Raw genomic sequence first — 20,896 nt, 5'->3', positions numbered from 1 at the left:
CCAAAGCATGACGGCATGAAAAGGCCAGGCCAGGCCAGGCCAGCCCAGCCCGGCCCAGCCCAGCGTGCTCGGGGATTCCAATCAAACAGCTGGGAGGGAGGGGGCAGGAAAAGGGGCAGGGCTTGGGGGGAGGAGCCCCAAATGCCATGCCCAGGAGCAGGGACTTTGGGCGAACTACTGGGAGATCTTATGCAGGGGAGGGACGGCCAGTGCTTGAGCTTCACACACACACACACACACACACACACACATACACACACACACACACACAAATCCTTTCATCTGAAAGAGGAAGGTGGATTCCAAGGGCACACCTGGAGGCTAGGAAGAGGACCATCAGAGGAGAGGGCTGACTGCGAGTGAGGAAGGGGGGACAGACAGCTCTTCAGAGGGGCTTGAGCAGAAGCAAGGTGGGAGATTGGGTGGTTGCTGGAGGGGGTGCTTTGGGCGGGGGTGGGGGTGGGCACGGCGACTGCCTCCCACATCCCCCCTTGGAGAATACAGGACTCACTCCCCCGGGTGTGGCTCTCAGCTGTCAGCCCTCTTTGGGGGTGGTCTCTGCTAAAGTGAGCACCACACTGGAGGTGACAACTCCTTCCTGGAGTGTCCTACATCAAGTGACCAATCACCCCAGGGACATAAAGTCCCGGCCCCTTGACACTACTCAGGCAACTCTGGAGGGCCAACCCTGCTCTGGGGTCTTCCCAGGCCCTACAGAGAGGCTCTGAGACCCGCACTTAGACTGCATGGTGGCTCAGTTTCTCTTGCTCCCTGCCCTTGCCTTCCCTGGGTGCTGAGCCCTCAGGCTGGACCTGGCAGACCCGCACGCTGACACATCTCAGAGCCTGCTTCAAAGGGTGGATAGGAGTTCGCCAGGCGGTGGAAAGTCATACCAGGAAGAGGAAACAGCTGGTGCACAGAACCCAGTTGAGGACGATGTGGGGGGCTAGGGTAGGATTACCAGATGAAATACAAGATACCCAATTAAATATGAATTTCACATAAACAATGAATACTTTTTTAAAAAATGAGTGTGTCCTATGCTATACTGGGGACATACTTAGATTAAAAAGTTATCTGTTATTTACCTCATCCCCTCTGACACCCTCTCTGCCAGCAGCCCACCAGGGGGTCCCCCATGCTGTGGCCCAGGTGCTTCTCAGTTTCCATCTTGTCCCTCCCTTGCTCAAACACCTACAGCATCTCCCCATTGTCCAAACCCTCAACTGGTCATCTGAGGCCTTCTATTGTCTGATCTGCAGCCACTCTCCAACTCTGTCTCCCATCCTTGAATTACAACCCCCTTTCATCTTCCACCTCTGGGGGTTTTGCTCAGCTGTTTCCTCTGCAAATAATGCCCTCCCCCGTGTCCACACTTCCAGAAAGCCCCCCAGATCCCTCTGGGTGGACGGAAGTGGTCATCTCCTCTGAGCAGCGGCGGTAGCACCTTGAGTGAATCATTTCTCATCTCTGAGCTTCCGTTTCCTTGTCTCTAACATGGGGACAATACTGCCTCTCTTAGGTGGCTGACGAAACAAGAGACCATGCTCAGAAAGTACTGGACGCATTCTTGAATGGTGGCACTCCCCCACTCTCCGTGCCTAGATCAGTGCCTGCCACCCGGTGAGCACAAATGCACTTTTGCTGAATTGAATTGACACAAAGGTCCTGAGCTTTCATAGTTTAACTTGCTTCTTGGAATTGTCATAGCCAACAGTGGAACTCTGACAAATTCAACCTCCTATATTAAGATGATCTGGAAAGAGATGAATAACGAAGCCACTGCAATTCTGATTACATAACAGGCTTCCCTCCCAGGTGGCAAAGAAGCAAACCAGCTCCCCGCACAGGGCCGATTTTAGAACCAAGCCTGGCGCCCAGCCTCTCCAGCTCGGAGCAGTTAATATCCGCCACGCACGTTTCTATCTCAAGCCCTCCCAGTCCCAGACCACAGAAGGTGATTTCTTGTAACCATTAGCATAATTACCTGACTGCGACGCTATAGAGAAGCGATTAGATGAGCCTATGATTTTTGCACAGTTATTTGTCTCAAGTAAGTCACCTGAAGTTCATCTGCCATCAGGATTCATGGCTGCATTCTGTAATCGTAGGGAATTATTTTGCCAATAACAGAGGTACCTTGATCTAATTTAGTTTTAATGCCAGGAGGTGCCCTCCCAGAATAATCAGCTCCAGGGCAATTCCAATTTCCAGGTTGGTTACACGTGCTGGAGAGAAGATTCAATTCAAGGAGGCTGAAGTTAGGTCTTTATCACCAAAAGTCATCTGGGGGCGAAATGGAATCCTACCTCTGCGTGCTTGCAGAAAAATGCAGGGAGAGGCTGAGCTGGGGGATCAGGGGCTCCCAGGCAAGAGGAACCACTGGAAGACATCACTGATGGGTGACGACTGGGTTGAGTTAGGACCACAGGGCATTCCCTGGGAGAACCCTAATTTTCCTTGTATTCTTTCATTATCTCATTCATTCTTTTATTCCATTTCTGGGGTCTCTGCCCTACCAGCCCTAGTGTGTGCTGTAATCTGAGTACAAATGTTGATAACAAACCCTTGGGCAGCCCTGTTCTAGGTGCTTTACATGTATTAACTCATTGCATCCCGTGAGGCAGGTGGGTGCTATTACTATTCCCATTTCACGATGGGAAAAATGAGGCAGAGAGGTTAAGACACTGGCCTCAATTCCCTCAGCTAGTAAGGGGCATAGCTGGGATTTGAACTTCAGACTGTAATCTTCCTCAAGTTCATCTACAAGGAAGACTCTGAGCCCACCAGGAATTGTTCAATCCCGAATCTGATCGCATTTACCCCAGACAACAACTCTGGTCCCATTTTATGGAGGAAGAAACTGAGTCTCAAGAGGGGGGTGATCTGGCTAAGGTCAGCACAGGGAGTGGAGGAGCTGGGGCTTGAACCCTGAGCTTCTGACTCTGGACCCAGTGCTACACTAGCTAAAGCCAGGAAATCCGAGAGGCATCTTTGAACAGTTCTGGAAGCAGGCTGGGTATCATGTAATTAAACTAAATGCACACTGACCAGCCACCCAACTCTGCACTTTCCTTCCCGCTTTGGAGCCATTCCTTTCCCCCATCCCCCACCCCTCGCCCCAGAAACCGAGTGTCCTCTGCTGTCCTGCCAAAGCCCCCTGCCCATTCTTGTTCACTCACTCATCTGTTTATGCTGTCAGCAGAGGGCTGTAGGGTTCAGCGGGAGGGGCCGGAAGGTCGACGGGGCTCTGCCACTCCATTCTGCTCTAAGCCTTGGTCTTCTTATCTGTTCTGGAAGGAGGTGGGTTCTTTCTGAACTGATGGAGCCACAGAACCCTGATTTCAAGTGAAAAATTTCAGGCAAGCGCAAAGTTCACAGCAGGTGAAAGCGAGCTGCTCGGGGCAGAGCTGTCAGGGGAAGAGGGGTCTCTCCTGTTTGGCAACCTCTAGGCATCTCCTTGGGACTCCAGGACTCTTCTGTCCACCACTGGCCTGGACAGAGTGTCTTGGTTCTTGGGGTTTTTAGAGCCAAGGAATCTGGGTCCACTGATCTCCGAAGTGCTAAGTGGGCAGCTAAATGCCCTCCTGACAGCCTTCCATCCCCCTGAACACCCATCCTGCCTTGTTGGTGTCACCAAGGGCCAAATCTGAGAGGGGCCTGTCAGCAAGGCCAGGCTGTGCCCAAGCCCCTGCCCCGGGGAAGGAGCCTCCCAGGAGTCTCAGCACAGAGAAGCGCTCCCTGCTTCTCCTCGCCTTCCTGTGGGGTCAGTCTGTCCCGGCACACTGGCCAGAAGGATTGCCTACTCCTTTCACCACCGCTCTGCCCATTTGTTTTCTCTCTTGTCCTCTCCCTTTTCTAAAACCATGTTTGTTTGTTTGTTTTTAATCCCTCCCTCTCTCCCGCCTTCCTCCAACAAGAGCTCACTAGTCCCCAGCTTTCTGTGCTAGGGCTAAGGCTTCAGGAGGAATGAGCCGACTTCACTGGCAGAGACAGCTGTACGCTGGAGTGATTGGTGCCACCAATGCCCCAAGCACTCACTCACTGGGGCTAGGAAGGCTTCCTGGAGGCAGTGGTGACAAAAGGGGCACCAACGCATAAACAGGAGTTAGCTCATTTTGGGGGCCATTGCAGATGGGGTGAGGTAAGAGCCTTAAAGGGCTGTCCAAGGGCCGTGGACTTGATCCTGAGTGTCCTGGGACGCCAGTGGAGGGCTTAAGCAGGGCAGGTGGGGAAGCTAGACATGCATTTTAGAAGCTCATCTGGCTGCACACAGTTGGAGATGGGGAGCCGGAACAATGGGGCTTCCCTTCCCCAGGTCACCTCCCCACCCTCACCCTCCCTCTATACACTCCACGCAGCTAGCCGTGGTTCCCTCTGAGACACAGCATGTGGACAGAAGGGAAGAGAGGAGAGGCTCTGGGCTGCTGGCTGTTCCCACACTGGCCTGGCCCCCAGCCAGCAGGACAGCCCTTGACCCCTTCACCCCCCGGAGCAAGGGTCAGGATTAGTTCAAATCTCCATCCCCACTGACTGGGATGCTTTGATTTCTGGGCCTCTGAAAAGGGTCTGTTTGTGAATAAGAATTCAGATAGGTTAGCCTCCCCACCCCCTTCCAGCACCTTCTATCCAAATCCTGGCTCTGACAAGCCCCTGCCCCAGCTAGCAGCCCCCCTCAACCCTGGCTCACTGCCCCTCCTCCACACCAAGGCGGGGGAGGGGGAGGTTTCATCCCCAAACACAAGCTCTTTTGTTCCACCACTCAGCTCAGGCCTTGGCTCTGCATCGCATTGGTGGAGGCTTTGCTGGCACTCAGTGAGCCCCGGGTCAGAGAAGGATGAGGCGTGGAGCGGGCATTGAGGGGCTAGGGACAGGGGCTGGAGGACAGGCGATTTCTGACTGCAGCTTTGGTCCCTGTCCCTCCCCTGTTCAAATCTCTCCCTCGGCTCCAGCTTACTCTGGGACAGTGGTTCCTAATCGGGGGCAATTTTATCCCACAGGGAACATTTCTCGATGTCTAGAGACATTTTTGGTTGTCAGAACTTGGGCTGGGGCGAACGGCAGATTTGGTACTGGCCTCGAGTGAGAAGAGGCCAGGGATGCTGCTAAACACCCCCCAGTGCCCAGGTCAGTCCCCACAACAGAGTCCCCAGCCCTACCTGTCAGCAGTGCCGAGGCTGAGAACCTCTGCCTGCGGGCACAGGGCCCTCACACTGTGTCCTCAGCTGTGACCCAGCCTTCAGGCCCGTCACTCCCAAGCCACCTCTGCACCCTGGTCCATGCTGTTTCCCTTACTAGGGCACCCTCCTGGCTGCCATCCATGAAATCTGATTTCTCTCCACCCCCTCCTACCTGTTGGGACCCCTCCTTGCTGCCTGCACCAGCCCCAGCTGCCCTCTTCCAGAAGATGTCTCTGACTCCCTGATTCCGATTTCTCGCTTCCCTGATCGGCACCACACCAACTTTAGCCCTCAGATTGCGAGCAGGTCAGGTAGGTCAAGAGCCCAGGCCCCTGGCACCTCTAACACAGCCCCTCCTGCCTCTCCCTTGCACAGGACCAGGCACTTGGGGTGCTCAGCGCAGACTCACAGTGGCACACAGTGGGGTGCATGCTGGCTTTGGAGCCAGTAGGACTAGGGTTCAGATCCTGCTCTGCTACTTCCTATTGGTGGGACCAATTGCCAAACGTCTCTGTGCCTGTTTCCTCCTCTGGAAGCTGGGGATGGGTGTTCCAGCAAGAGTTCTGTGAGCCGTGCACTTGCCCTTCCTGCCCCGTGTTCCCCGTCTGGCTGGCTGACCTCACTGAGGTGCCCCTGTCTCTGGCCAGTCTCAGATGGAGAACCACCTACTCTTGGGGCCAAGACGAGGAGGATTAGAGTTGCCCTCCTCCTTCTCCCCAGAAGCTGGGCTTGCTCTGGGCAGCTGAGGACCTTGGGGAAGGAGACCTCTGAAGCCCGAGGTTCAGGAAGCCAGAGGCTGGCAGGCCTGGGTGAGTGGCAGCCCAGAGCCACTGCCCTCTTGACTCCCAGACTTCTCAGCCTCTCTCTAAACACTCTTCCCAGCTTCCCAGCACCCTCCCAGGGGCATCTCCTCTGGGGACTGTGACCTCCTGAGGTAGACAGCCACCCACACTTAGCAGAGCTTGCTCAGGGAGGGACACTGTGCTGGGCAGAGGTGTGGTTTGGGGCTTGAAGAATCCTGGGGATACAGCACAATGGCGGCTCCCCAGGGCTTGGACCTATTCATGGCTCCCAGGGTGTGGGATGAAACCCAAGCACAGGAGACTGGCCCCCCTAACTTCTCCAAGCTCCTCCACTGCCTCCCCCACCTGGATTTGGGGGTCCAGGCTCACTGAATTGCTGCAGGTTTCCAGTAGCTACTGCGGTTCTCGACTCCAGATCATCCCAAGCAGGTCCCTCTGCTGCTCACTGCCTCCTGCCACAAGCCAACCCCTGGTTATCTTTAAGCTCAGCATCTTCCATGCTCATCCCACCCCCACCGGCCTTCTTGTCCTGAGCTGTCATTGTAGCTTTAGGCCCCTGTCCTGAGCTTCCCCCTGAGAGAAGGGACCCAGCCTGGCTCTACCCTGGGCCTCCAGGGCCCCGCGCGGAGCTAGCCTGCAGGATGTGCTCTGCACGAATGAAAAGAAGTGAATGTGGGCAAGGAATGGAGATCCAATTCCAGTGGCTGCCCCTCAGAATCTTCTGCTAGGGGTGGAGGAGGAGGGGAAGGTGGGGAAGGAACTGAAATATTCCAATACCCAGGTCCCCCTCTAGACTAACTGAATCCAAATCTCCAGGGACGAGGCTGGTGCCATGCCAACCCACAGTGAGGGTCAGAACTCTCTGGAAGGCTGGAATCAGCCCGTGTCCCCTCCCCCTTCCTGGGTGCAATGGATGCCCATGGCAAGTGAGCTGACTCCTGGGGGAGGCTGCCAGTGCTCTTTAATACCCACATGTTGCATTCATCAGAGGAGCCCTTTACACCCTACACTAGACCATTCATTCAACAAACATCCAGCAAAAAGGGACACAGAGACAAGGCTGACACCCAGGGGTGACGAGGCTGCCTCCAGAGCGCTGAGTGGAACTGAGTGGGGAGCAGAGGAGGATGAAGGGTGTTGGAGCACCAGCTGGAGAGTCCCCTGGTCTGGGGTGGGGACTGGAGGCAGACAGGGAGACGGGAGGCTGCAGATGAGGAAGGGTCAGGGGCTGTGGAGGGAGAGGGAGTCGTGGTTGGGCAACTGGGTGGCTTGGCTAGAGGAGGAGGAAGGGAAGGCTGTTGGGAAGACTGAGAAGGGACAAGAGAGGCGGGGGGTGGCATGAGGGTCACGTGTGTGCAGGAAATAAGAGATTAACACAATGACAATCTCAGGAATAATAACAATAATAGCCACCTGAGTGCTAATTCTGCCTGAACGGGTCTAGAACTGTTTTCAAAGAATTATCAGTTTACTCTCCCAGTGACCTGCGAGACAAGGACTGCTGTGTGCAATCATCCCATCTCACTGACGAGAAAACCGAGGCTCAGGGAAGTTACACAGTTTTCCCATAACCACGTGCTACCTGGTAAGTGGCTGGGATCTGATGCAGATGGGCCACCAGTCCAGGGACCTTGCCCTGGGCTACCCCCAGCCCACCCCCAGGGCCGCTCAGCCCTGAGGAGCAGTGAGCCAGTGCCCCAGGAGGACATCCTGCACTTGGGAGTTGGGGCTCCTCTGGCGGACTTGGGGGGAGCAGTCTGGGGCAGGGGGTGGTGCCGAGGACCATGTGGGCGGGCAGTGAGGGAGCTGTGCAGGAGCAGGGAGGCTGGGGGTGCTGACGGAGTGGGGAGCGGAGGAAGGGATGGAGCCCTGGACTTGTTGAAGGAGGAGAAGGGGTGGGTGGAGGGGCTGATTAGGGGGTCCCCAGGCGGGCAGGCGTGGGATGCAGAGCTCAGAGCCATCTGGCCTCAGCCAGGAGTTGAGGGAAGGAGGTGGAGCAGATGCATAAGCACCAGTGGGCCTGGGGGCACCTAGAGGGGCTTCGGGACCTGGAGCCTGACTCCTCTCACTGCCCCCAAGTCTGTGCACCTGAATGAGAGGGGGGAGGACTGCAGGAGGGGAGGGGCAGGGCTGGAGCAGGGTGGGGCCCTGTCCATCCGCTCCAACCGCTCCCAGCTGTCAGAGGCCCAGTCTGGAAGCAGGGCCCCAGGAGATCGGGCTCACTCACCCCAACGCGGCCCTCCACAGAGCTGGCCAGGGGAAAGACTGCAAGATCTCAGAGCAGGCACCCTCCTAGGCACCCTGGCTTCCAGGTCGTGGTCTTGGCATAGCCACTTGGTCAGGGATAGTGTCACCAGGAGAGAAGGGTCTCTACTGGCCCCCTCCCAGTGGCGGGGGTAGGGGGGCAGGGAGGACACCAGGTACCAGGAGGGAAACCAGGGACAGAGCTGGGAGAGCTCCAGAGGGCTCCAGAGTGAGGCCCTGAACCCAGCCACCTGGGCTTCAGGAGGCCAGAGCCCACCCTCGCTCCCTCCCCTGACCTGTCTGGCCGCCTGCTAGTTCGACCTCAGCAGAGTTCCAGGTCCCCTCCCTCCATTGCCACTGCTCAGAGCTGCAGCCTGCCTGTCCACCCTCTTCTCAGGGCCTAACATTCCACCATTAGTAACGGCGGGGGAGGCCATTTGTCTGATATTTGGGTCAAGGGAGAGAGTCTTGGGCAGAGGTGTGATTGGGGGCAGGGAACAGGCACCCCGGCCATTTCAGGAACTATGGTACCCTGAGCTGGCTTTTCGGGCGCACAGCCTGCCTCGTTCTGGCACTGGGTCTGTGGTACCCCGGGGTGGGAGTGTGGGGCCCCCACACCCTCACAAGCTCACTCATGGGTGATTGCAGACACAAGCAGCGGAGAAGACCCACCTGCAGGCACCGCGTCCTAGTGGCGAGGTGCTCATGCCCTCAACACGCATTCCTGTGGGTGCACACACACACACACTCACACACACTCACATCCACAGAGGCACGGGGGATGTAGGTCACCCGCCGGAGTGCCTGGGGCCTGAGGTTGTGAGGATCCGGCCATCCAGGCACACGCATCCAGATTGGACAGAAATACCTCCCTCCCTTCGCCTGCCTCTTCTCCCTACTCGCCTGTGTCAATCTGACCTGAAGCCTCTCTAGGCTTCTGTTTGGTTTCCCCGGAATGTCACTGACTGAGACTGCAGAACCTGACTCTGTCCAGGGGAAGGGCAGGGTTCCTGGCCCTCGTGGCCTTTTCTGTGTGTGTGTGTGTGTCAGTCCCTGTGCAGGGCAACATGGAGCCTACAAGAGACAGAGGGCCATGGCCGCACCCAGAAGACTTCCAAGGCATAGCCCACGAGATGTCCCAGGACCAGATTGGGGATTGATTGACCAAGAGGGAACAGTCAAAGAGAGAGGAACAGAGCAACCTCTACTCGGCTGGTCAGGGCTGGCTTCCTGGGGGAGGTGGCAGGACCTCGGCTGGGGAAGTGAGTGAAGGTTTCAAAAAGCCTAGGAAAGGGAGTGGCACTGACGCAGCCTCAGCCACTCCCATCCTCCACCCTGGAACTGAGTCCTCTCTGGGGGTCACATCTGGAAGGACCATCACAAACTCTTCTACAGAAAACCCCTGGTTGGCACTGCAGGCCCTTCAGACACAGCAAGGCCAGAACATCACTCCCCCTCCCACCCAGAATCCATTCTTCCACCCACATCCCCTTCTCAGTGTGGACACCAACATTCCTGCCACACAGGCCAGAAACCAGGTCACCCTGACCTCTTTTCTCACCCCCACCTCAGCCTCCAACTTTTCAGTCTGGCTCATGAAGCAGCTCACAGCCCAGAAGTGAAGGCAGGGAAGCAAATGGCCTGAACTCATCAGCATGCTGCAGGAGAGCAGGAAACCCAGGGTACCCGGAAGCTCAAATGAGATAGTCAGGGAAGGCTTCCTGGAGGAGGTGACAGCCAAGGTTCGACCTCAGACTGAGCAGGAGTGGCCAGATTAGGGGAGGAGTAGTGGGGAGAGCTGAGATGGGTAAGTGTTCCAGGCAGGGGGAACAGTAGGTACAAGGTGAGGGAGTAGATGGAGGGCAGTGCATTCAAGGCAGAAATGAATTCATCACGATGGAGTGGAAAGAAGGGGTGTGCTGGAGACAAGAGCGGAGGTGTCATCCAGGGTTCAGACGGTGGACTGCCTTGATGCTCTGGTAATGAGCTTAGACTCTCTCCTGCTACAGTGGGTGCCCCGTGGGACTTTAAGATGCCTGTGAGTGGCTCCTTTGGCTGCACATACAGGAGGAGTTGGGGAGACAAGTGGAGACGGGAATCCCCAGGAGGGGGCGAGGCAGCTGTCTAGGAGCACAAGGTGGAGCCCGGCCTGAGGTGGGGCTGGGAGTTGGAGAGTCCGGGTACCACAGGGTACCCATGAGGGAGGGGCCAGCCCAAGGCAGCCACCATCCAGGACGATATGAGGAATGATCTGCGAGGCAGCTACTACTGTCCCCACTCCTTTGATGAAGAGGCTGGGGCTCAGAGAGCCACGTGGCCCAGACTTTGGAGGTGCCGCAGGACGGAAACCCAGGCCTGTGCGTGAGGACAAGGATGAAATGTCTCTGCTTCCTAAACAGCAGGGGGTCTTGTGGCAGCCACTGCCTCCTTCTCCCCCCAGGAGCCCCTCTCCTTAGGGGCCAGCTCCTCTCTCCTCAGCTTCCTCCTGCTCTGCCTGGCCCAGCTCCAGGTGCCGGGGCCGCCTTCCCACCCTACCGGGCCTCACTCCCTGGCCTTCTTGTGCGGACAGCTGCTCGGGCTTGGGCGCATCAATGATGTAAGCCCCTCCCCGTCCGGCCTCATTGTTCTTCTTTATTGACTCTTCTTGCTTTCGCTTCTTCCCAGAGTCCTGTGGGGCAAAAAGGGGGGCTCCACCACTCGTCCACCTGCCCAGCTGGGGAAGGTCAGAGGCCCAGGCAAAGCCAGCCAGCAGGACTGGGGCTCTCCTGAGCACAGGGAAGGGCTCTGGACTTGGGGGCTGGAATACCCAGGGGGCAGCCCAGAGTGGTGGGCAGGAGCACAGGCTGGGTTTCAATCATGGGTGCCCCCACTAGCTTGTAACCTTGGGCCCTTCTAAGCCTCAGTGGTCTCATCTGAGCAATGGAGCTGTTCCTTCCTCTGTAAGGAGCCAATGACTCCAGGCAGAACATTTTGCACAGAGCTGGGCACATAGTGAGAGCTCAGTAAATGGTCCCCCCTGCCTCTCTGGCCCGATTCCTTCACCTGTGAAAGGACCTCAGGTGGGAATGTGGCTTCTCCTGTTCCTTAGAGCCATCAAGCAAGACAGAAGGATTGTCATCCCTTCCCCACCCTGGGTAGGCTGGGCTGTCATTGTTACCTCAATTTCACAGATGGGGGAACTGAGGCTTGCTAAGGGCCCAGGTCTTCGCCCAGGGCCTGTGGAGTTAACTGACTGGCAGAGCCAGGAGGGGGCCGTAGGCTCTTATCCCTGAGAGGTAGAGCAGACCTGAACAGCACCTGTCTTCCCAGTGATCCATCCACACAGACGCAGCCTCAGAGAGGGGCTGGGTGGGCACTGGTTCAAAGCGCAGTCTCGCGGGTAGGGCAAATTGCCATGACTCTCAGCTCTGACATTCACTCGCTGTGTGGCTTTGGGCGAGTCCCTCAGCCTCTCTGAACATGAGAACAATGATACCAACCTCGCAGTTTGGGGGAAAGGGGAAGTGAGATGGTGGATGTCAGGCACGTGGCCGGCCACAGGGCTATTTTCTTATGGTTATTTTCTATTTGTTACCAGCTGAGGCAAACTGCTTGTGACATCTTCAGCTTCCCCCTCTCATGGGGGAAGGGCCAGGGAGTGGTGACATCAGGCCCCCTGACAGCTTCTAGCCCAAAATAGCCCTCTCTTTAGACCAACTCTCTCCCGTTGCAGTTCCTACTGTCCCCAGCTGAGTTGACATCACCTTCAGCTGTGGCTCCTGCCCCATTGTACCTGTCCCCTGAACTGCTCCACAAGCAGTCCTGAGGAGGCAGGATTTTAGGCGACACCTTTGGCATAGGAACGGCTCTCAGAAATGAAGCCCCTGGACTCTGCAGCAACCTGGGTTAAATCACTGACCTCGCTGTAAGGTTTTGGTGTCACTTACCTTCCCTGAGCCTCAGTTTCCTCATCTGGAAAATGGAGCTATAACAGCAACCGACCAGGTTTATTGTGAGGATTCAAATAGGCAACATACATAAAGGACCTTGCGTGAAGCTGGGCCTGGAGCAGGTGCTCAATAAATAGTCCTGGTTATTATACCTGCAGCACTTGGACGTTTACAAAAGCACCTCCTTCTGCCTCCCTACTAGGGTGCCCAGCTGGAGCGAGTATCCTTTGCTGGTTATCCTCAGAAAGAAGTGGAAGGTTCTGAGCTGCCTGCTCTGCGCCCAGGATTTCCAAAGCAAGCAGCCCCTTCCAAAGTTTTTATCCTGGCCATCTGTCTGAGCCTGACTCCCTCTCCTCTGAATCGTGAACTCACTCTAACAGGTGTCCAGCCTCACGCGGTTTTCCCTCGGCCCTCCTTTGGAGACCCCAGCCAGGACTGGGTCTGCTCATTCATCAAAGACACTGAGTCCGAACAAGGTACAGGGACTTGGTCCAGGCCACCCGATGGCAGAGGGAAACTAGATGGGGCTCAGGCTGCAGGGAGGGAAGAGGGTGCCAAGTGCTGAGTCGGATTTAGAATCTCAGATGGGCAGAGCTGTAGCATCTGGGGGTGTGGAGTGCATTACCCTCAATGGACAGCTAAGGAAACAGAAGCCCAGAGAGGAGGAGGATGCCTGAGGGCGCGGAGCAAGTTAAGGGCGGGATCCAGCTGGTACTGGATCACCATTCAGTCCCTTCATTCATTCATCCAGTGAATGTGTATTGAGCATCTTCTCAGAGGCTCTGGCAGGACCTTAGGGATATAGTGGCAAACAAGATCCAGCCCCTGTCCCCAAGGGTGTCGTGGTCTTGAGGGGGAGTCAGGTCAGCGACCCGGTGATTCCCTTGTCCCCCTCCTCAGCAATCACAGGCACATGGGATGGAGACGCTTCTCTGGGCTAAACTTTCCATGCAGCTCTGAAGGGCCCATACCAGAGCCAGTCAGTCAGATCTTGTCTGGGCCTTGCCCCCGTCAACACATGGGGAAACCGAGGCCCCTCCATGGAGAGCTCTGCTAGCTCCCTGCTCCTTGCCTTCCTTCCTCTGCTTGTTGCAGAAAGAAACCCCTGTTCCTGTGTTTGCCACTCCCCTAGCCATGGTCTGAGCCCGGGCTGGCCTTGCTCTAAGGGTCCCTCATCTCAGCACCCCTTATGGGGCTCAGCCCTGTCTGCTAAATTGCACTAAATGAACCTGAGGTGTCCAGAACTTCAGTGTCAGCGGCTGGGGATGGAACTCCTTTCAGCCTCTGAACACCTGGTGAATGGAATCACCAGGATAGCCACTGGCTGAAAGGGAGTCTTGCTCAGAGCCCCACCCCCAGCAATGTCTCTCCCAGCCAAGTCCCCATCGAGGCTCCTGAGTCCCCAAGGAACTCAGCTTGCCAACCCCTGACCAGAAGCCTCACCCTCACTGGCAGTGTCAGAAAACCCTCTGAAGTTTCTCTGGTCTCCATGCCTTTGCACCTGCTGTTCTGTCTGCCTGGAATGCCTTTCCTTACCTCTTTGGCTGGGCCAACTGAATCGTCTGCTCACTCATTCAACAAGTATTTATTAGAAGCTTACTACCCATTAGGCAGAGAGCTATGCTCTGGGAATAACAGCTGTCAGATATCTTAGAGATTAGTGGGGGATACAGAGGTTCAACACGTACGCATACACTAATGTGCAGTGCAAATAGGAACAGGTCCTATAAAGGAAAAGAGAGACTAGGAGAGTGGGATCTAATTTAACGGATGGGGAACATGATCTAGGGAAGGCTTCTCTGAGGAAGTGACTGTCAGTTGAGATTGGGAGGAGGAGGAATTAGCTCAGTGAAGAGTGAGAGGAAGAGTATTCCAGGCAATGGAAATAGCATGTGCAAAGGCCCTGGGGTGACAACCAGTTTGGTGAGTATGAGGCAAGTCATATCAGTATGGCTGGAACCTATAGAGTGAGGGGGTGAGGGCAGAAGAGTCAGGTCGGAAAAGGAGGCAGAAGAGGCAGACCTTGGTGAAGGGACCTTGTGGGTAGTGGCAGCGGGGGGGGGGGGGGGGTCCAAGAGAAGGAACCAGAAAAAGAGACTGAAAAATGGATGGGAGAAAATCAGGAGACTGACCTATCCCAGAAGCACACGAACAACAGGTGTCTCAAAAGATAGTTATCCACTTCTTCAGTGGAGGAGTCGCCTCTAGGAAGCTTTCCTTGACTCCAGGTGTGGGCTTCCCCATCAGAGTGTTTACCTCTCTCCCAGTCTAGCCTGGGAATGTCACAAAGGCAGAGACAAGGTTTGACTTGTCTCTCTAAATCCAAAACTTAGTCCAGATCCCAAAAGTAGCATTTGTTTGTTAGGTGAATAAATGTGTGTTGATCCAGGATCAGAGAGGAAGTGACTCAGGCCACAGTTTTCCCTTGCTGCCCTGACCAAGATGGCCCCTTCAGCTCTGGTGCTCCAGGGCACCCTCTCTCGGCTGAGCCTGGGCCCCCTCCATTCCTGCCCACCCCTCCCCTGTCCCTTCCTCTCAGATCCCAGGCACCTCGTCACCTGACCAGCTTCCAGCAGACCAGCAACAGGCTCCCACAACAGGTGACAAGGTGTGATGGTACACAGGCCCCTTCAATTAGGGGGCAAGCAGCCTCAGCTGCCAGGGGCCCAGAGCTTACCCTGCCCCAAGACTGCCGCTCACAAACCCAGGGGGGACAGCGGCGGGGCAGGGGGGGCTGTGGGTTCCTGAGACATCACTGGGTTCCAGGTGGGGAGATGGCACCCCAAAGGATTTGGAGACTTGCTTGGCCACGGGTTTGTCCCCCAGGCAAGGGTCTGTGCCCTCTGTGGGGTTGCACCCAGGCATCCCTGTGCCAAGCTTCAGGTGGGGAACCTCTGGAGACAGGGGAGACAGGCAGGCCTGTCGCGCACCCCAGACTGTCTGCCCCGCCGCCCCCTCACCCCACCCTACCCCACCCCGAGGAACTCATCGCTCTGAATCCCGTCTCGTCTGTATCATTTGTCTGTCTCCCATTCGAGGCTGGGAGCTCTTCCAGGGCCCGGGCTTTGCCTCCCCTCCCTCTCTCCCCTCAACTCTTTCCTCCCTCCATTCACTAAACACAAACTGTTTCTTAGGCTTGAGTTCTTTATTCCTGCACCCTTGACCCTGACACAAAGCCTGGCTCACGGCGGTCACCGGGCCTGCGTCCACTGGCCCCACAACTGCCCCAAGATGCCAGGCCCATGGGCTTGGTCTTGCCGAACTCCCCTGAGGGGTACAGCTCCAAACATGGCAAAGGGCCCCCTCTCCCTGGAAAGAGCTGAGGCCGACAGGAGGGAGGAAATTTGGCCTTGAATCTGGGCCTGGTGGCCAGGCCTGGCTGGGGTGGGGGTGGGGGTCCAGAGGGAGAAGGACATAGTTTTCTTCGCAGAGACCTTGGTCGCAGGAAGACCTGGGCCCCATAAAGGCTGATTCAAGCAGGGATGGAATAGCCCTCCTCTCTCAGGCCCACAGGGCCCTCTCCCTACCAAGCCCTATAGCCTGCTGACCCCCAGGTCTCCCCTCAGGCCCTGAGCCCCCTCCTGCCCCCTCTCCTCTGCACATCCGAGGAGACAGCCAGTGTCCTGGGCGTCCTAGCCACGGGTGTGCAGCCTGGTCAGGCTGAGCCTTTGGGTCTGAGTTACCTGCACCCCTGGGGCCCCAGACCTGCAGAAACTGGCATGGCTGAACCATTCCGAGCCTTACAAGTCCCTGCCGTGGGCTCTCAGGCTCTTAGGAAGGGTCCCAAGCAACTTTTCCCCAACAATCTGCCCAGGGTTTGCAGGGAGGCTGCGTCAGGGGCAGCTCCCCGGTGGCAGCCCCTGGGGCCCTGCGAAGCGGTGGGGAGTGCTTTCAGCCTGCCTTTAATTACAGACTGCGTTCCTGGTGCCTGGTCCATCTATATTTATCTGCAGGATCTCACTAATTAAATTCCCCGCAGCACCCGGCAGGCCTGTGGACAGCGAGCGAACGAGTGAGGCAGACAGGCAGGGGGGCTGCAAACTTCCTTCCTTTCCTTCTTGGCCAAGAGCAGAACAGAAGCAGCCCAAACTCCCTCTCCCTCCCCCCAGCCCCCACCCCCGCCAGCACCCACGTTCGAGGCGCTGCCCAAAGTCCCGGTCCAGGGACACTCCAGCTCTGTGCTCTGTAGTTCCCTGGGCACCCAGGACCCACAGGTCCCAAGACCAGACAGTGCCCAGCCTCCTCCCCCCTTCCACTCGGATTCCTGCAGCAAACAGAAAAGTCTGCCCGAGCAGCCGCTGAATCCCCAACTCTGCCACTTTGCCGTGCTTCTTACCGTAGGAGTCGTCTTGGTCCAGGAGGGAGTCGGGCTCCATGGCGTATGGGCCCCCAGCCCCTGGCCCCACCTGATTTATGAACCGAGGCTGTCTCCATGAGCGTCTGGGTTTCTCCTTTTGTATTCCATCTGGCGGCTTTTCCAACTAGATGACTGGGTATTCCTGCAAACAGGCCCCTTTCCAGCCCTCGCCTTCATACAGTACATTTAAAGTAGCAGTAACCTCTTTTTCCTCCCCCCGCAGCCCGGCTGGAAACATTAGAAGGGACCGAAGCAGCGAGATGTCTAAAATAGGAAGACGCCAGGGACGACTGGCCTGGCTGCCCGCGACGCTGGCTGCGGGGATCTGGCCCGGCTGTGCAGATGGAAAAGCTCAGAGGTAAGGCTGAGCCTGGGCTGAGCATCTGGAAGCTACTCTGGGGCCCTGGGGTCTGTGAGGAGGGGGGAGGCTGACCCACCCGTGGGAGGGGATGGGGGGTCCGCTCTGTTCACCACCCAGCGCCCAAACCCCAGGGGCTTCTCCCAGGCCCTGCTGGAACCTCCCACTCAAATCTGTTCCACAGACATTTCCTGCAGTGTGGGGGATGCAGAAATTGACTCATCCATCCATTCAGTCAGACGCTAGATTTTTTTTTGAGCATCTACTCCACGCCAGACACCGGGCCAGGTGCTGGGTTTGCAGTGGGGAGCAAGTGGCAGTGTCTCGTCTCTTGGAGCTCACAGGTAAACAGGTCAGTGCAATGCAATGCATGCCATAAGCACTGTGGGAGCATAAAGAAGGGCTGCCTCATCCAGACTGGGGAGGTGGTCAGGGAAGCCTTCCCAGAGGAATGGACATCTAAGCTGGGGCTTCGTGGATGAGTAGGAGTAAGCCAGGTGAAGGATTTGCCAGGTGGAGACAGTGGCCTGTGCCAAAGCCTCGAAATGAGAGCGTACTTGGAGGGTTCAGCGCCTCCCAGATAAGTTCCAGGTGGTTGGAGCAGCAGTTGAAGCAGGGGTGGTGCAGGGAGATGGAGCCGTGGGGAGAAGCAGGGGAGGGTCGGGCAGGGTCTCACAGGGATGGTTCTCAGGCTTGGCTCAGGGGATGGCCAGTGGGAGTGATACATTTCAACTTGTCCTTTAGAAAGGCCTCTCTGGCTACTGTGTAAGAGGCGGGCACCAGGGCAGGGCTGGACCGGGGAGGCTGTCAAGATCCCCACGGAGAAGGACACGTGGCCTCTAGCAGCAGAACAGCTATAATAAGGCTAGGTGCCGCTCACTGAGCAGCCACCAGAGCCGGGCACCACCCGAGTGTTACCCTCATTGTCTCCTTCACTCCTCAGTGACCACCCCCACCCCCAGCAGAAACTCTGCTCGTCCTGTTTTGCAGATGAGGGCAGTGCAGCTTAGAGAGGGGAAGTGACTTGTTCGAGGCTTGTGAGTAGCCTTCAGGCCAGGCCTGGACCTCAGAGAGGTGACAGCCTTGGCCCTGGGGGACTAGAGGAGAATAAAGAGGCAGTAATTCAATCTGCATCAGACCCAGAATACGGAATAGGGCCCCAGGGTTGTGGGAGAGGGAGGGTGTCATTGGGTCCAATCAAGGAAGGCTGCCTGGGTAAGGAGGCATCTGAACAGGACAGAGAGAAGAGCGGGATTTGGGTAAGTAAGCAAGGGAAGATGAGGGCATCCCAGAAAGAGGGAATAGCACAAGCAGAGACACGGAGGCAGGAAGGCAGCAATGGGAATGACAGCTGATTGGGAGAATGTCAGGGCAGATGAGCCGACTGGGGCTAGAGCAAGAGGGCATGGAGTGACAGCCTGGAGCGTGGGCCTGGTCCAGGAGGTGATCACAGCCCCGAAGGCCTCTATTTCAGAAAATGGTTGTCATCCCAACGGAGGCCTGGGCATGCCTGCTGACAGCCGCTCCTCAGTCTTCTCCTTAATGCTCTGTACTTACAGCAGGAGAAACTTTCTGCCCGCACAAAATCACTAGAATATTCAAAGCCAAGCTTCAGCGACCAGATTTTTGGAGACATGGCTCTGGGGCTGAGGCAGAGGGAACATCAGGAGGAGGGAGATGCCAGGAGGCTGGCAGGAGGGCCCAGGCCAGGAGTGGCAGGGCAGGAAAGACCCACCTGGGCCCCTCCCAGACACCCGCCGCTGCCCAGCCGCTCCCAGAGCAGCCAGTGGCTGCCGACAGGGTTGGCTCAGCCTCAGGGAAGCGCCTTCTGTCACCCCTCACTGCCCCTCCTTGATGACAGAGATCCCAGCTCCCAACCTCCCGCTGCCTTAATTACAGGGAGGTCAGGCCCTACCCTGGCAGCGCCAGGACCTGGCTCCCTGGATCTCTGACTCAGTGGGTGTGGGGGGCAGGCTGCAGTTGGGGAAGGGGGTCTAGAAGTGGTGGTTGGGGCCCCCCGACCACCAGGCCACAGGTGAGTTCAGGTCCAGTACGCACCCTTCCCCAGCGGCCCAGGGTCTCTGCGAATTCTGGAAGCTCAGGGGATTCGGGGGCTCACTTGCACATAGGCACCTGTGGTCTCTTTCTAGCTACAGGGCTGAAATCAACCACCTGGGTTTCCATCCAGGCTGTGCTGCTCACAAGCTGGGTGACACCGAGGTAGTTACCCCTCCATGGGAGTCATTGGTGGAATGGGCCTCTCCTGGCCCCTCCTCATTGGGTGGGTGGTTGCGAGGATTATCTGGGCTAAGGTGCATTAGGGCTTTAGGGTGGGACCAGGCTGGCGTGGCTTAAGCACTCAATAAAGGGTAATGCTCATCCTTATCCAAACTTTCATTGCCTCCACAGCCTAGAAGGGAGGGAGGGGGAATTGGAGGCCCCTTTTACAGATGAGGAAACTGAGGTTCCAAAAGAAGGGACTTCCCTCAAGGGTCTCACAGTGAGGCTCAGGATGCACCCCTCACCAGCCTGTGCCCCCAGAACCAGCTGGGAGCAGGAGGTGGGGCTTGGTGGTGGGGGACCTGGGTCCTCCCCGTTCTGCCTGTCTCCGGGTGGCGTGACCCTGGGCGGGGCGCTTCCCTCTCTGGACCTCACTTTCTCACAGGTCAAGGTCAGTAGAATTAGCCTGACAGCTCCCACCCTCCCAATCCATTTCCCTCACTTTATGAATTAGACGAGCAGAGGCAGGGAGGTGACACAAAACAGGGAGTGACAAGGAACTGGGAGAGTGTTTAAACGCAATCAGAGCTCTGACCCTGAAGGGACACTTTTATAGTAAATGTGTCTCCAGCACTGGGCTCTGCTTCCTTCCCTTGGGGACACAGTGCACACAGACCCACCTGCTGATTGGTGGCTGTACCGCCTTCTGCCCTTTGGCTGTGCCACCCCTGACGTGGACCGTTCCCCTACGGGTCTGCCTGATGGGAGGTCCCTGTTGCCACCACCTCCTCCCGCCCCAGAGCATCCAGCAGGGCCACTCAGCCAAAGAGGAAAGGAGTATGTCTGGATGGAGGGGGCAGGGAGGCTCGGAGGTGGGACAGGGCTGGTGAGAAGACATGTCCAGACCAGCCTGGGATCTGCTCCCTGGTGGCCCCACCTTACATCCTGGGCCCCTCCGAGCATCTGTCTTTCGCCGTCTCTTGTATTTAAGGAGAGGACAGCTTTGCACTTTTGCCTGTTCAAAGGTCACAAAATTGAGGGCTGGCACCTTTTAATAGGTTCTGAGTCAGCCGACAGGGGACAAGGGCAGGTTACAGAGCAGCCCTGTCACCGGATTCAAGGAGGGTCTCCTCCTGATGCCAGCAGCTCCGTGCCTGTGTTCCCGAGCTCTCTCAGGGAATCCTAACCACGTGGTCCTGAAGAAACTAGGACTCAGAGAAAGGAAACGCTCATCAGCCCCACAGCCCGGAAGTGGCGGGAGCAAGGCCCAAGCTGTGGGGCCCCACATGCACTGCTGGGCCGGATCAGAAACTCGAGTCCTTCGTGGCGCTGCTGGGATGGTTAAGTCACTTGCCTCTGGTGGTCACACGGTGGATTCCAAGGCCCAGGCTCTCAACCACAATGCACCCTGGGCTGCTCATCCTGCAAAGGCGAAGCTGAATTATCATTAAAGAACCTCAGATCTTTCCAGGAAGAAGCAAGCTCTAAAGAAATGCGGCATTTAGGGGACTTCCAGGGCTGAGGGGATGGGTTCAGTGGCCTGGGGGCCTCAGAGTTCCCGAAATAATGGATTTTGCGAGGAGCTCTGGGGCTCCATGTGAGATCCTGGCTGCTGGGTCCCCGGGGCCCTGCTTTGGGTCCCGTGAAATCCTGGCGACACAGGCACGCCCTGCATTCTGGCAGCAGGGATGAGACACGGCTGCTATGATGTGAGGGGCATTTTCAGTGGCTAGCGGGGGTAATCCTCTCCGTCTCCTCCCTGAGCACCCAGAACTTGGCCTTAGGGGTGCCCACGCATCCAGTCA

At 57.0% G+C, this 20,896-nt stretch overlaps 1 protein-coding gene and 1 long non-coding RNA gene across 3 annotated transcripts in view; one reads left to right on the top strand and one right to left on the bottom strand.

The window, feature by feature from the left end:
* The window catches only part of DAB2IP (DAB2 interacting protein), a 190,099-nt gene extending 173,260 nt beyond the window's left edge, over window positions 1–16,839 (bottom strand). For both annotated transcript variants that reach the window (XM_072960051.1, XM_072960054.1), the window contains exon 1: window positions 16,493–16,839. In XM_072960051.1, coding sequence (XP_072816152.1) covers window positions 16,493–16,532 — 40 coding nt within the window. In that variant the 5' untranslated portion in view covers window positions 16,533–16,839. The remainder of the gene's footprint in view (window positions 1–16,492) is intronic.
* Window positions 16,536–17,207, top strand: LOC116280357 (uncharacterized). Its single transcript, XR_004189720.2, has 3 exons — window positions 16,536–16,649; window positions 16,737–16,871; window positions 17,056–17,207. It is a non-coding gene; the product is annotated as an uncharacterized lncRNA (long non-coding RNA).
* The last annotated feature ends 3,689 nt before the right edge of the window (window positions 17,208–20,896 follow it).

The sequence above is a fragment of the Vicugna pacos genome, chromosome 4 (genome assembly GCF_048564905.1).
Source record: "Vicugna pacos chromosome 4, VicPac4, whole genome shotgun sequence".
In the NCBI taxonomy this organism is placed as follows: domain Eukaryota; kingdom Metazoa; phylum Chordata; class Mammalia; order Artiodactyla; family Camelidae; genus Vicugna; species Vicugna pacos.
The sequence above is the reverse complement of the archived record's forward strand: the minus strand, read 5'-3'. Positions and strand labels throughout refer to the sequence as shown.